At 41.7% G+C, this 12,708-nt stretch overlaps 1 protein-coding gene across 3 annotated transcripts in view; it reads left to right on the forward strand.

The window, feature by feature from the left end:
• rnf19b (ring finger protein 19B) overlaps positions 1-9,449 on the forward strand; it is a 43,857-nt gene extending 34,408 nt beyond the window's left edge. For 2 of the 3 annotated variants that reach the window (XM_034095079.2, XM_034095080.2), the window contains 8 exons: positions 944-1,143; positions 3,617-3,761; positions 5,040-5,202; positions 6,511-6,625; positions 7,178-7,318; positions 7,413-7,602; positions 8,204-8,353; positions 8,881-9,449. In XM_034095079.2, the coding sequence (XP_033950970.1) occupies positions 944-1,143; positions 3,617-3,761; positions 5,040-5,202; positions 6,511-6,625; positions 7,178-7,318; positions 7,413-7,602; positions 8,204-8,353; positions 8,881-9,319 (1,543 nt within the window). In that variant the 3' untranslated portion in view covers positions 9,320-9,449. The remainder of the gene's footprint in view (positions 1-943; positions 1,144-3,616; positions 3,762-5,039; positions 5,203-6,510; positions 6,626-7,177; positions 7,319-7,412; positions 7,603-8,203; positions 8,354-8,880) is intronic. The other variant, XM_034095081.2, reaches the window with a different exon arrangement.
• Positions 9,450-12,708: the final 3,259 nt, after the last annotated feature.

The following is a 12,708-nucleotide window of genomic DNA, read 5'->3' on the forward strand; positions in this document are numbered from 1 at the left end:
TCAGCCTACTATCACCTACAGAACATATCTAGGATTAAAAGACTAATGTCACAGCAGGATTTGGAAAAACGTGTCCATGCCTTTATCTTCGGTAGACTGGACTACTGCAATGGTGTCTTCACAGGTCTCACTAAAAAAATCTATTAGGAAGCTGCAGCTGATTCAGAACGCCGCTGCTCGAGTCCTCACTGACACTAAGAAAGTGGATCACATCACTCCTGTTCTGAAGTCTTTACACTGGCTTCCTGTGTGTCAAAGAATAGATTTCAAAATACTGCTGCTGGTTTATAAAGCACTGAATGGTTTAGGCCCAAAATACATTACTGACCTCCTGCTAAATGATGAACCATCCAGATCTCTCAGGTCTTCAGGGACTGGTCAGCTTTCTGTCCCCAGAGTCAGAACTAAACATGGAGAAGCAGCGTTCAGTTATTATGCTCCAAACATCTGGAACAAACTCCCAGAAACCTGCAGGTCCGCTGCAACTCTGACTACTTTTAAATCCAGGCTGAAGACTTTTCTTTTTGTCGCTGCTTTTAATTGAACTATTCACATCTTAAACTGCACTGTAACTTTTATCTTTTAATGTTTCTTTTATTATCTTTTCTTTTTAATGCCTGATTTTAAATGCCATTTTCTTAATGTCTTTCGTTTTTTGTAAAGCACTTTGAATTGCCTTGTGTTGAAAGGTGCTATATAAATAAACTTGCCTTGCCTTGCCTTGAAATGTTGCTGTTATAAATGCAATTGTAATTCTGGATTTATACCTTGAAACAACATTGTTAACAGTTTGTTGATTTTATGTCAATTAGGGCTGCAGGTAACTATTATTTTCCTCATAGACAAATCGGCGGACTCTTTTCTAGATTCATAAATTAATGTTTATAAAACTTCAGAAGTTTCCACATAATTAAGCGCCCCTCTCTTGGCCGTTCTCTCTCAGGTTTGCCATCATCGCCTCAGGCTGTGCCAGCTGTCCCCGGCTGGTGTGTCGCAGAGAGGGATGCGGAGCCGAGTTCTGCTACCACTGCAAGCAGGCCTGGCACCCCAACCAGACCTGCGACTCTGCCCGCCAGCAGAGGGCGCAGTCCCTGCACACACACAGCAACCACTCGCCCAGCTACACACAGGAGCAGGGCCCCGGTAAGTACCTGAACAACACACATTCACACCTCTCAGGGTCAAAGTAACCACACTCTCTCATTGTGCAGATTGTGTGCGCATGCGTCAGATACACTCTTCTCCCCCAGAATATCCGTCCTGAAGATATTTTTCACACCTCTGAGAGCACTCTGTCTGTCTGTCTGTCAGTGTTTATCACATGTCAGACTGTCAGAGGGCTGAGTCAAACTCGTCTGGCTCTGTTGGCTGTCTATCTCCCTGCTATTTATATCAAGCGCTGTGTATTGGCAAGAATCCGAAGAAACTAAATATAATAAAACATTGGTTAAAATAGAGGAATCAATTTATAAATGATTCTACCCAGCAGTATAAATAATAATAGCTGAACTCACATTTACCAGTTGTGTGAAGTGATAAACAAATCAATGCTTCAATAATTATAAGACAATACAATTATATATTCTGAAATTGACCATTCTGCATTATGAGTTTTTATAACTTATGATATTTTGTACTTCTACTCAAGTACATTTAATGAATTTTAGGTACTTAAATGTAAGTACAATTGTGCTTCTTTCACCACGGCAAGGTACAGCCGATGGCTAGCTTAGCTTAGAGTAGCAATGACTCAAACCAGAGGGAGAAAGCTAGTCTGGTTCTGTTTAAGAATATTGTCCTGTTTATATTAATTAAACAAATATGTTGATAAGTGAGCCATAGACAGATTTTGTTCAATTTGGACAGACCCAGTCTAGCTGTTCCCATCTTTTACCAGTCTTTATGCTAAGCTAAGCTAACTGTCTCCAGGCTCGAGCTTCATGTTTACAGTGCAGACATGAAGGTGCTATCAATGTTTCCATCTTACTCTTAGCTAGAGAGTACGAACATCACACACATCTTGACGTGTGTGTGTGTGTGTGTGTGTGTGTGTGTGTGTGTTTCTTTAATTCCGCTTTGATTAAAATCCATTAACTAAATCCCTCCAGCTGTCCTCAGTCAATCTCCTCTCCCTGTTTCCTCTTAATACACCACTTCCAGTCTGCCTCTCTGTGCCAATAATCAGAAGAACTGACGAAAAATTCAGAAACCAAAACTGACTCACAAAACAATCCAGGCCACTCCATGTCTTCCTGTTTATCTGTCTGTCAGGCGTTCAGTCTTTTCATACCTGCTGATTTGCTGCTGTAAGATGGATAAAGACAGATGTGAGGAGACAGATAGAAAGAAGAAAAAAGTGAGGACAAGAGAATGTGTCAGCAGAATAGTAAACAATAGCAACACTCTCTCTCTCTCTCTCTCTCTCTCTCTCTCTCTCTCCCTCTCTCTCTCTCTCTCTCTCTCTCTCTCTCTCTCTCTCTCGCTCTCGCTCTCTCAGCCCTCATTTCAGCCAGATCTGCAAAAGTCTCTCAGAGTTAAAATGCCAAAATGCTAGAAAAGTAGAGAGCGTTCCTAGGATTACACACGCACGCACGCACGCACGCACGCACACACACACACACACACACACACACACACACACACACACACACACACACACACACACACACACACACACACACACACACACACACACACACACACACTCAATTGATTTATTTGTTCTCTTTTAGCTTTTAGTCTTTCCATCAAAATGCATTAGAGGACACACCCCTGTAATTGTCTGATCCATGTCTCTAATGAGGTTTGGTGTCGTTGCCAAAACAGTTGGAGAAAATACTAATTAGATGGGACCATTATAGAGAATTAGTTTTTCTTAAATTTAAAATGTGACTTCTGCATTCAAGGACAGTTTTTGGGAGTTTTAAATCTTATGAACCAAAAAACAGAAATGTGTGTTTCTCAAAAAAATAAAAGTGTGGTTACTTGAGGGATTTAATGATATACTTTGTAGTTTTGTTCAAATGATTGAAAACCAAAATGTCTTTAAGAGTCATTAGTGATGTCATAAAATGCAGAATTATTTCAAATCAGGAGTGAGTAGGGGGGGGGCTTAACTAGGTTAAGAAATGCAATGGTAATACATGTATTCACTTTTTTGCTATAAGTTAGATGAATGACACCGCTCTCATCTCTGCCCAAAATATATGAAGCTTCAGGGGAAACAGCTAGCCTTACTAAGAAGCACTAATATATATTAGGTTTTGTTAGTTTTTTCATCTGCAGGACTACGGAAATACTGCTTACCCGATTTTCACATTTTGGAAGAGATCTAAATCACGGATAGAATTAGCCAAGGGCTGCACTATCTAAATACCCTCGTAGTTATCTTGTTGTGTCTGGTTTTTTAGTATAAAAAAAAGCGTATGCATATCATTCCATCATATATTATATTTGATTGTTATTTCTATCTTATTTTACAATATAGCGCTCTTATTGTGACTAGCATGTTTTATTGCTGAATTGACCTGTACTCTTGTCCTTTATATTTCATCGAATAGTTGACCCTGTGTTAACCTACATATGACTAATAAAGAAATATGTCTTGTGTCCCCAGCTGATGACATCAAGCCGTGCCCTCGCTGCGGCGCCTACATCATCAAGATGAACGACGGCAGCTGCAACCACATGACCTGCGCCGTCTGCGGCTGTGAGTTCTGCTGGCTCTGCATGAAGGAGATCTCCGACCTGCACTACCTCAGGTACCAAGCTCTCTCAGTGCACTTTTTAGTTCAGCTTTTGGTTAGATTTTATATAAATAAAACCTTAACTGCTTCATGTTTCCATTTCAATCAGGAGAGACATGTTTTAATGTAAGAATTTATATTTATCGCCGAGAATACACATATGAATGTAATGTTTGGCGGTTATGTTTGTTTATTTAGGATCCCCATTAGCTTTTGGGTAAGCAGACATTTCTCAACCGGAAGCCATGATAGATTTCTATGCATAACTCCAATATGAGTGCGCTTCGAACAGTGGAGAGCTACTCTGGCAGCCTATTTGTAATTTCTGTATATGTGTTTTTGCTGCGGATGACCATATGACCGGACAGTACTCAATATGTGACAAAACCAGAGACTGGATGACTTGTTTCAAAGTGGTTGGTGTTACATACTTTGTACCTTTTCTCGTCACAGCTATGCTCCTTCCCATTTTTGTTACGATACTGTCAATTTGCTTTGTCCACTTTAAACCAGAGTCAAGAACAATGCCAAGCAACTTAGTCTCGTTTACCTGTTCCACTGGCTGGTCAGCCGGTGTCAGGCTTCATTGAGGATTTAACATATGTCTGGATCCCAACACCATTGCTTTTGTTTTTGCAATGTTGAGTACCAGTTTGTTATTGTTGACCCAGTCTGCTATGGCTTTAATCTCTAAGTAGATTGTTCAACTCACTGCATGTTGATGCTGTACTGTACATTGTAGAATCATCAGCATACATTATTACACTGGACTTATTTAATACGTAAGGAAGGTCATTTGTGAATATTGAATATAACAAAGGCCCAAGCGAACTCCACTGTGGGACCCCACACTGCAACACCTTACTTTCAGAAAAGCTCCCATTGAAACATTTGATTAGATTAGACCCCATTGTGCGGGAGTATCATCCGGGAGGGGAATACCGAGCCGATAACCCCCCCCTGGGGTCTAGACTCTGGTGCTGGTGAAGGCATGAAGGGATTGATGGAGGTGAACCCTGGTTTCGGGGAAATTGGAGGTGAAGGGGTGGAGGAGGGCTGCGTTGAGTCACCTTCAATGATAGCTGTCAGGGGGATAGAGCAGATTTGAAATGTTTGACAGTGTTCTAGGATCGGCTTGTGGGAATAGAGACAAAAGTGATTTAGCTGGGGAGTGAAAGCCCCCTATCGCTGATTAGAGGGATGAGCGTAGTAAGAGGGAAATATGTGAATGACAGATATAAACACGGTCTTCCTGGTTGAACTTGCGCTGAGCTTCATTTCTTGCTCCATCAGTCCATCTGGCTGCACGTTCTGGGGGAAGAAGCCTTGGAGCAGGAAGAAGAAGATCCTGTGGCAGCTGGGGACCCTGATCGGAGCTCCGGTGGGCATCACGCTCATCGCAGGCATCGCTGTCCCTGCCATGGTCATCGGCATTCCTGTGTACGTCGGCCGCAAGGTGAGAAACCCTCAGAGAGCAGGCAACAGCTACTGGAGGAGGGTAGTACACTTGAAGTCAAGAGCACAGGGTTTTCACCTTTGAATGGTAGTGTCTAGGTTTAGAAGTTATTAAGTTTGTTATTTAGATTCAAGAGAGGAGGACAAATAAAATGTTAAAAGGCTAAAGTACATGTTGTTATTTGAAATGTATTTTCAGAGAAACCAGTTATTTCACTAAGAAGAATACTAAAATACTAATACTAAAAAAGTGCTGTTTCTTGGTTCTTATGTTTTTTTAAACATCTTTACTGTTGATTATTTCCCTTTTCCTATGGTGTTTGGTATTTTCTGATGAACTCAAATGAATGCAGATCATATCGAACTTGTTTAAAGTCCACGGCCAAAGGCAAAGTAGCCCGAAAGACAGGTTTTACACATAGCTAACTTTATTGATTTTAAGTTTTCGTGCCTTTATTTTGTAGGATATTCTGCATTATTTCATTTTTATAAGTGTTGTTTTGACAACAGAATTTTGCATTTCAAGACTCCCTTCCAAAAAAGTCCAAAATATAAATTGAAAAGGAAATGGAAATTGGAGACGATGAGGGGACACAGGATCTAATTATGAAGGGGAAATATAATGATATGCTCATAGTGTAAGTCTTGCACTTTGGGTATAACAAGCGTTTTCTCTATTTGCAGCTAACTAAGACGTCTTTCACGCTAAGCAACACTCTTTCATTTTAATGGTCTGTTCACTTATCATTTATCTTCATCTACAGAAACCAGAAGTGGAAACCGCAGTGTGGTGAAACGAGTGAAACACACAAATAGTTTCAGCACAATGTTGGAAGGAAATGAGATGAGTCATTGGCTGCACATCAAGCCCTGTAGCGCCCTCTAGTGGAGAACATTGAAACGGCACATCTCTCTTTAAGCCTTTCCAAGTATCTGGCACAGTGTGACGAGTTGGAAGTGGTTAGCTCATTAAAATACCTGGAGCCTCAGACCGCAGCTCCACACTGACTGTGTTTACTACATGTTGAAACCTGCGAGGAGTGAGCTGTGGTCGTCTCAGTCAGAGAATTACTGACTGAACATGACTAGAAGCTTTGAAAAGGTAGTGTCAAATACAGATGAAAGAGGATTTATAATTTATCCCTCCTGGAAAAGCTTTCTGTATTTTTTCTGTTATCTTATTTCTTACACCAAAACAATGCCCACCTTTAACCTCCTCTCCACCCGTGTTGAGCTTGTGATGTGACCGCTTTACAGTGTGTGACACGTGTGTGTTAACCTCAGTGTCTGTCCCTCTCCTCTGCTGCAGATCCACGCCCACTATGAGCTGAAGAAGACATCCCGCCACAGGAGGAACCTGGCCATCACCGGGGGGGTGGCCCTGTCCATCATCACCGCCCCTGTCATCGCAGCCGTCAGCGTCGGTAAGACACTCCACGAGAACACCGTCAGTTAGTATGCATCGGGCTGATGGCCTAAACAAACCAAGCACATCTGTGACCAGAAACACAAAGGGGAAGAACTCCAAAGTACAGTCAATTAGAATGTATGCTGTTATACAATAAATGGCTCCATCCAGATCAAATAAGATACAAGGATGCAGACTTGACTTGCGTAATATTTTTCTGTAACAAGTAACAATGCAGAGCTTTTGGTCTAGGACTTTGTAATTTTGCATCACTCTGGTTCCCTCCAAAGATAGACAAGGGGAATTTTCCAGTTGGATTTTGGAATGATTGTCGTAAATAATCTCTGTGGTGAGATATTCTTCACAAAGAAAATGTGATTGTTAAAGCCTAAAGGCAATCACCAGAAGAGACAAATCTAACATTATCCATCGGTTGATGAAAGGGAGGAATGATGCTGATTAGGTTCAATGTTGAGCTCAAGTTTGTGAAGTTAATAAAACACTGAAGGAATCATGCAGGTACACCATCTCAGACAAGTTCTAAATCCTTGTGAAACTCCCTCCTCAGGTATTGGTGTTCCCATCATGCTGGCCTACGTGTACGGCGTGGTGCCCATCTCTCTGTGCAGAGGAGGGGGCTGCGGGGTCAGCAGGGGGAAGGGGCGAGGAGTACGCATTGACTTTGATGATGACGATGGTCCAATCACAGGTGAGGATACCCAACATTTTCCGCAGATTAAATGAGCGGGTTCTTTTTCACACGATCTTTCATTATAAAGAGTATTTTCTGCGTGGTTCTGCAGTGGCGGATGCGTGGCGAGCCCTGAAGTCCCCGAGCTTCGGTGACAGCAGTCTGGACGGGGCGCTCAGCGGTATGAGCACCACCTCCCCCAGCGAGGGGCTCTCCGTGGCCCCCGGGAGTCTGGGGGACACGTCACACTTCTACCCCCTGGCAGGCGGCACCCTGGGAACCCGCAGCGGAAAGTACAGCAGGTGAGGAACAGAGGGGGCCATGCCTGGTTTAGGTTTAGTCAAAATAGGGTACATTTAAACCAACATGAAGTCAGACACACGGGAATAACACATACAAACTGACATTAATTAAATAATTAATTAATTAAAAAAACATAGTTATTATGATAAAACATTTATAATAATAATAATATTAAATAATATAATATGTAAATACAATACAAGATGTGTATATATATATATATCTTTTTTCTTGTATTACTTCAAATACAAAACCTTTTGCCTACGTATGTAAGAAAATACATTTAAGATATATATTTTAATTCAGTAGAAAATCTTTCATATAAAAATGTATTATTATTAGTTAAGATATGCTAAAACATTTTCATTTTGCCTGCTATTTCACACACTATTCCATTATATTTAAATAAATCAACAGAGATGACATTACACAGCCATACATATAATCGTAGCCTACACTAACAATGCCTTAAAACAACAATATTCCACACTTAAAAGAAACAAACTCCCAAATATGTCAGCCATCCACTATTTGCACTGCTGTGTGCAGTGCAAATAGTGGATAATAGTTTAATAGATTGAGTATTCATTACAATAACAGTGTGACTGACGGTGTGTCGTGCTGCAGGCTGGAGGGGCAGGCGGGGGACTCGTCCCAGAGGGAGACGGGCAGCCTGGGGGCGGGGAGCGACTGCGCCAGCACCCGGGGGATGGCTGGCTCCATCATCTCCTCCTACACCCTGCCTGACAGGTGACCCCGCTGTCTCCTCAGCAACCATATAGGATGCCATATTGTTGTACAAGCAGCTGCCAATAAAATACATATTAGTTCCTCCTCTTGTCGATAAAACCGTGTTTTGAATTGTAGACGATTTTAAAGTATTTCAAATGGTGATTCAAGGCTGTCAAGCTGGAGAAAAGGCCATCAAAATTAAAATATGTCATAGCTCCTTTTCAGTAGACCATGTTTTAAAATTTGTTTCCCACATCTATATACTAAAATAAAAAATAAAATAAACAGCTACAGTGATGTCCAAAGATAATGACAATAGCTGTAGGTCTGCACATGGTATACAATATTCTCTTTTCCATCTTTCAATATTCATGGATACTTCTTTTCAAGGTCAAACTACGGTTGACTAGCATTATTCATTCTTTACATACATTCCCAAAAGAATGCATTGGATTAAATTGGCTCCCAGTTGACTTCCTCACCTGTGCGTCCATAGATGTCTCTGTTTGCACTCTGGGGCTGACTTTAAACCCATCTCTCTGCAGGGAGTGCACCAACCTGGAGATCCAGGTGGACATCGAGACCAAACCCAGCCATCTCTGCCTGACCAGTGAGGAGGACCTGACCCCGCCCCCAGGCTCTGCTGCCATGGCGACCGCCTCCAGCGTGGAGGAGCCTCAGGACTGCAGCTCCAGGAGGGGCGGGGCTTTGTCTGGCTCCGTGCTGGGCCTGTCCCCGGGGGTGTCCCTCAGGGAGGGGCTCAGAGATGTGACGCTGGCCCAGCCCGAGAGCATCCGCAGCGACCTGGAGATGTCGGACACTCAGTCAGACGACATCGCAGAGCTGACGTCGGACGACTGTGACTCCCCCCACCCTAAAAGCTGTCACCTGGCGGCCGGTCAGCAGCCGCCCTCCTGCAGGGCGCTGACCCCCCCCGAAGGCCTTCACTGTCCCGCGGACAGCACCGTCATCCTCTACGTCTGAGAGGACAGCTCCCGAGATTGTAGAAAAGAAAAAGGAACCAATCTCTTCTCCACTTTCCTTCAAGACCTTTTCTTTCTTTTCACTGAAGAAACTGAAACGTTGACTTTATTTAAATGTGTTATGTCAACAGATTTCACATAACTGTATTAGGTTAGTTGAAAGCAATAATATGAAGTTGAACCTAATATTTTATTTAAACTTAATATTATTGCTTTCAACTAACCTAATACAGTTATGTGAAACCTGTTGACATAATACATTGAATTAAAGTCAATCCTTCCATTTTTCCAGTGTGTCCTTTCTGTTCTTATTTCTGCGCCTCACAGACGACGACGTCTTAAACGCAGACAGGGTTTGTTTACTGTTGTCTGTCTTATCTATCTACCTGTCAATTGTCAGGGTTCTACCTCTGAGATTTATAAGATGATTTATGTTTACTCCTGAGTGCAAAATGCCTTGGCTACTTAAGCAAAAGAAAAAAGAATAATAAGGTACACATTTCCAGAAATATCGCAGATTATACAATTATAAAAAGGTGAAGTGTCACCGAGCACAGCAGAGGGACACAGATGTTTAATGAGGATGAAGAGGGTGTTTCTCACAGTGTGTGAATTCATGTGGACTTTGTACTTTTGTGGCTTTATTTTCTTCTTTTCTTTCTCTATTTATATTCAGATGACGTTGACATTGTATCATTCGCTGCGTGCATGAGTCTGCATGAGCCGAGCCTTGTGTGACTGGTTTGAAAGGGCGGTGAGTTTCTGTTACACTGGTGAAAGTTAAGAGTTTACTTCAGAGGATTAAGCTGCACTAGAATCTCACTTTGCCTGCACAGAGGAAGAGGAATATGAGTTTGAATGACGGAAATAAATGATTGAGTTCTGACAATAATGAGGCGAGGAAGTGAAGCCATTTGATCTTTTCAAATCTATTAAAGTGTTGGACCTTTCTGAGCTCTAAACATTTTGAACAGTTGAGGACAGACCACTACATTAAACGGGACTGTTCTTCTGTTTTATACTGAAATATATATACCAAACAGAAATGTATAATTGCATAAACATCCCTCTAAGGACCAACTATATATAATCTTAATTTAAAAAAAAAAGCAAAATTCAACGTGTTTTCTACGATTCTTTGCTAAATACTAGGGCAACGCAAAAAAAAATTAACGCCACTAATTATTTTAACGCGATTAACGCATGTGTATTTTTTTCCTCGGCCGCCCCGTAGCTTCAGAGCGCATCGAGTTTAAAATACCAGCTGATGCTGCCAGCCCCGCTCCTGCCGCCCGCTTGTGGCAGACCACACTTCCACGCTCACCGGCAGGCACCGACTGGCCATCGGGAGGACCGGGAGGGTGTGTGTCTGTGTGGCCCGAGCGAGCGAGAGAGAGACCTTACGTGCATTACCGTACCGCAGTGTGAACGCGGCTATTGTTGTTGTTAGCATCTGGTGCTAGCTAGCTGCGCTAACGGATATAAGGAGCTGTTTAAATGAAAACAGAGGAGCGCCATATTCACACAACTGCGCCGAGCACTTGACTTTATGCAGGAAACCAGACAGCGGGACATTGGACGATAAGTCAGCACACTCATGATTGCAGCAACATGATTGCAGTGTCCAGGCAGCTCCCGTTCGAGCATATGCCTTGAGTTGCACATAGCTCCAACGATCCATCACACACGCACGCACGCACGCACGCACGCACACACACACACACACACACACACACACACACACACACACACACACACACACACACACACACACACACACACACGTATTGTATTACTGTATGAGAGGTTCCAGGTTGAATTGAGGCGAATATTTGTAATGTTCAGAGGTTGTTGTGTTTAATATTCATGAGAATATTTGTCATTGTTCAAATGATAATAAACATTAGCATAAAGCATATTTGTCCACTCATATGTTGATAAGTAACTTGAAAAATATTCCTCTAAGGTACTTTTAGAACAGATAAAAAATGTGCGATTAATTTGCGATTAATCGCGATTAACTATGGACAATCATGCGATTAATCGCGATTAAATATTTTAATCGACTGACAGCCCTACTAAATACATAACTGTTTTTGGCTAAATGTTCTTGATGAAAACTTGATGAAAAAAAGGGATAGATTATCCTTATCCAAGTTGTTTATCAAAACACCAACACATTATTAGTCAGATTTTATTTCGGATTTAATAAAATTCACTTTTTAGATGTCTATGAGATGTTAGCCGTTCCAACAAAAACACATTTCAGCTGTTTATTTTTTGAATGGTTTCATGTGAACAACTCATTTTGGCCCAAAAAGATTGAAAAAGGCCAATATTCGTCTAAAGAACCACCGAGTTAAGAGTCAGCCGATTAAATGGCCTTACATAACTTTCCTGATAAGATGAGATACACCTTAATTGATTACCAAATAGTTTTTTTAAAATCACAGTTTAATACCGTATTTAAATGTGTTTCACATTGTGCGGGTCGTTGCAAAATATTAACAAATACCTATTATCATTTTCCAGAGCTATTCAAATTGTTAGAATTATTTGACCAACAGTCCAACATCCCACAAATAATCGGTTTGATTTGATATTTGATGAACAAAAACAGCAAATCCTCACATTATAGAAGCTCGAAAAAGAGAACAGAGATATTGAAACGGCCGATTGATTATTGAAAATAAATGTTGATTACTCTTTGTGACTACACTCATCATGTCCCTATAGTTTGTGATCATTATTCAATTCTCTTCATAGATTTTTGAATGTATGAATTTAGTCTGGCTTCCTATCCGGCTTACATAACAGCGGGTCATTGTCAGAACTCTCTCTGTGTGTGTGTGTGTGTGTGTGTGTGTGTGTGTGTGTGTGTGTGTGTGTGTGTGTGTGTGTGTGTGTGTGTGTGATGGTCCAGTGTTTGATAGTTTGTTGCCTTATACACACTCCCTGACCAACACATAACACACAAATGGACTCACTGTGGTTTAGTGTTGACTGGCTGTCTGACCCACTTGAATTGTGTGTGTGTGTGTGTGTGTGTGTGTGTGTGTGTGTGTGTGTGTGTGTGTGTGTGTGGTGTGTGTGTGTGTGTGTGTGTGTGTGTGTGTGTGTGTGTGTGTGTGTGTGTGTGTGTGTGTGTGTGTGTGTGTGTGTGGTCTAGCATTACTATACTTGTGGGGACCTAAATCTGTTTACACAGTCACGTGTGGGGACTCGCCTCCCTTATGGGGACAAATTGGAGGTCCCCATGAGGGGAATCATTAATTTTAGGGTGAAGACTTGGTTAGGTTTAGGTTTAGGGTTAAGGGTTAGGGTTAGGCATGTGTTGGTTATGGTTAAGGTTAGGATAAGTCTCCAGGAAATGCATGTAAGTCAATGTAA

Source organism: Pseudochaenichthys georgianus, chromosome 11 (assembly GCF_902827115.2).
Source record: "Pseudochaenichthys georgianus chromosome 11, fPseGeo1.2, whole genome shotgun sequence".
Classification (NCBI taxonomy): Eukaryota; Metazoa; Chordata; class Actinopteri; order Perciformes; family Channichthyidae; genus Pseudochaenichthys; species Pseudochaenichthys georgianus.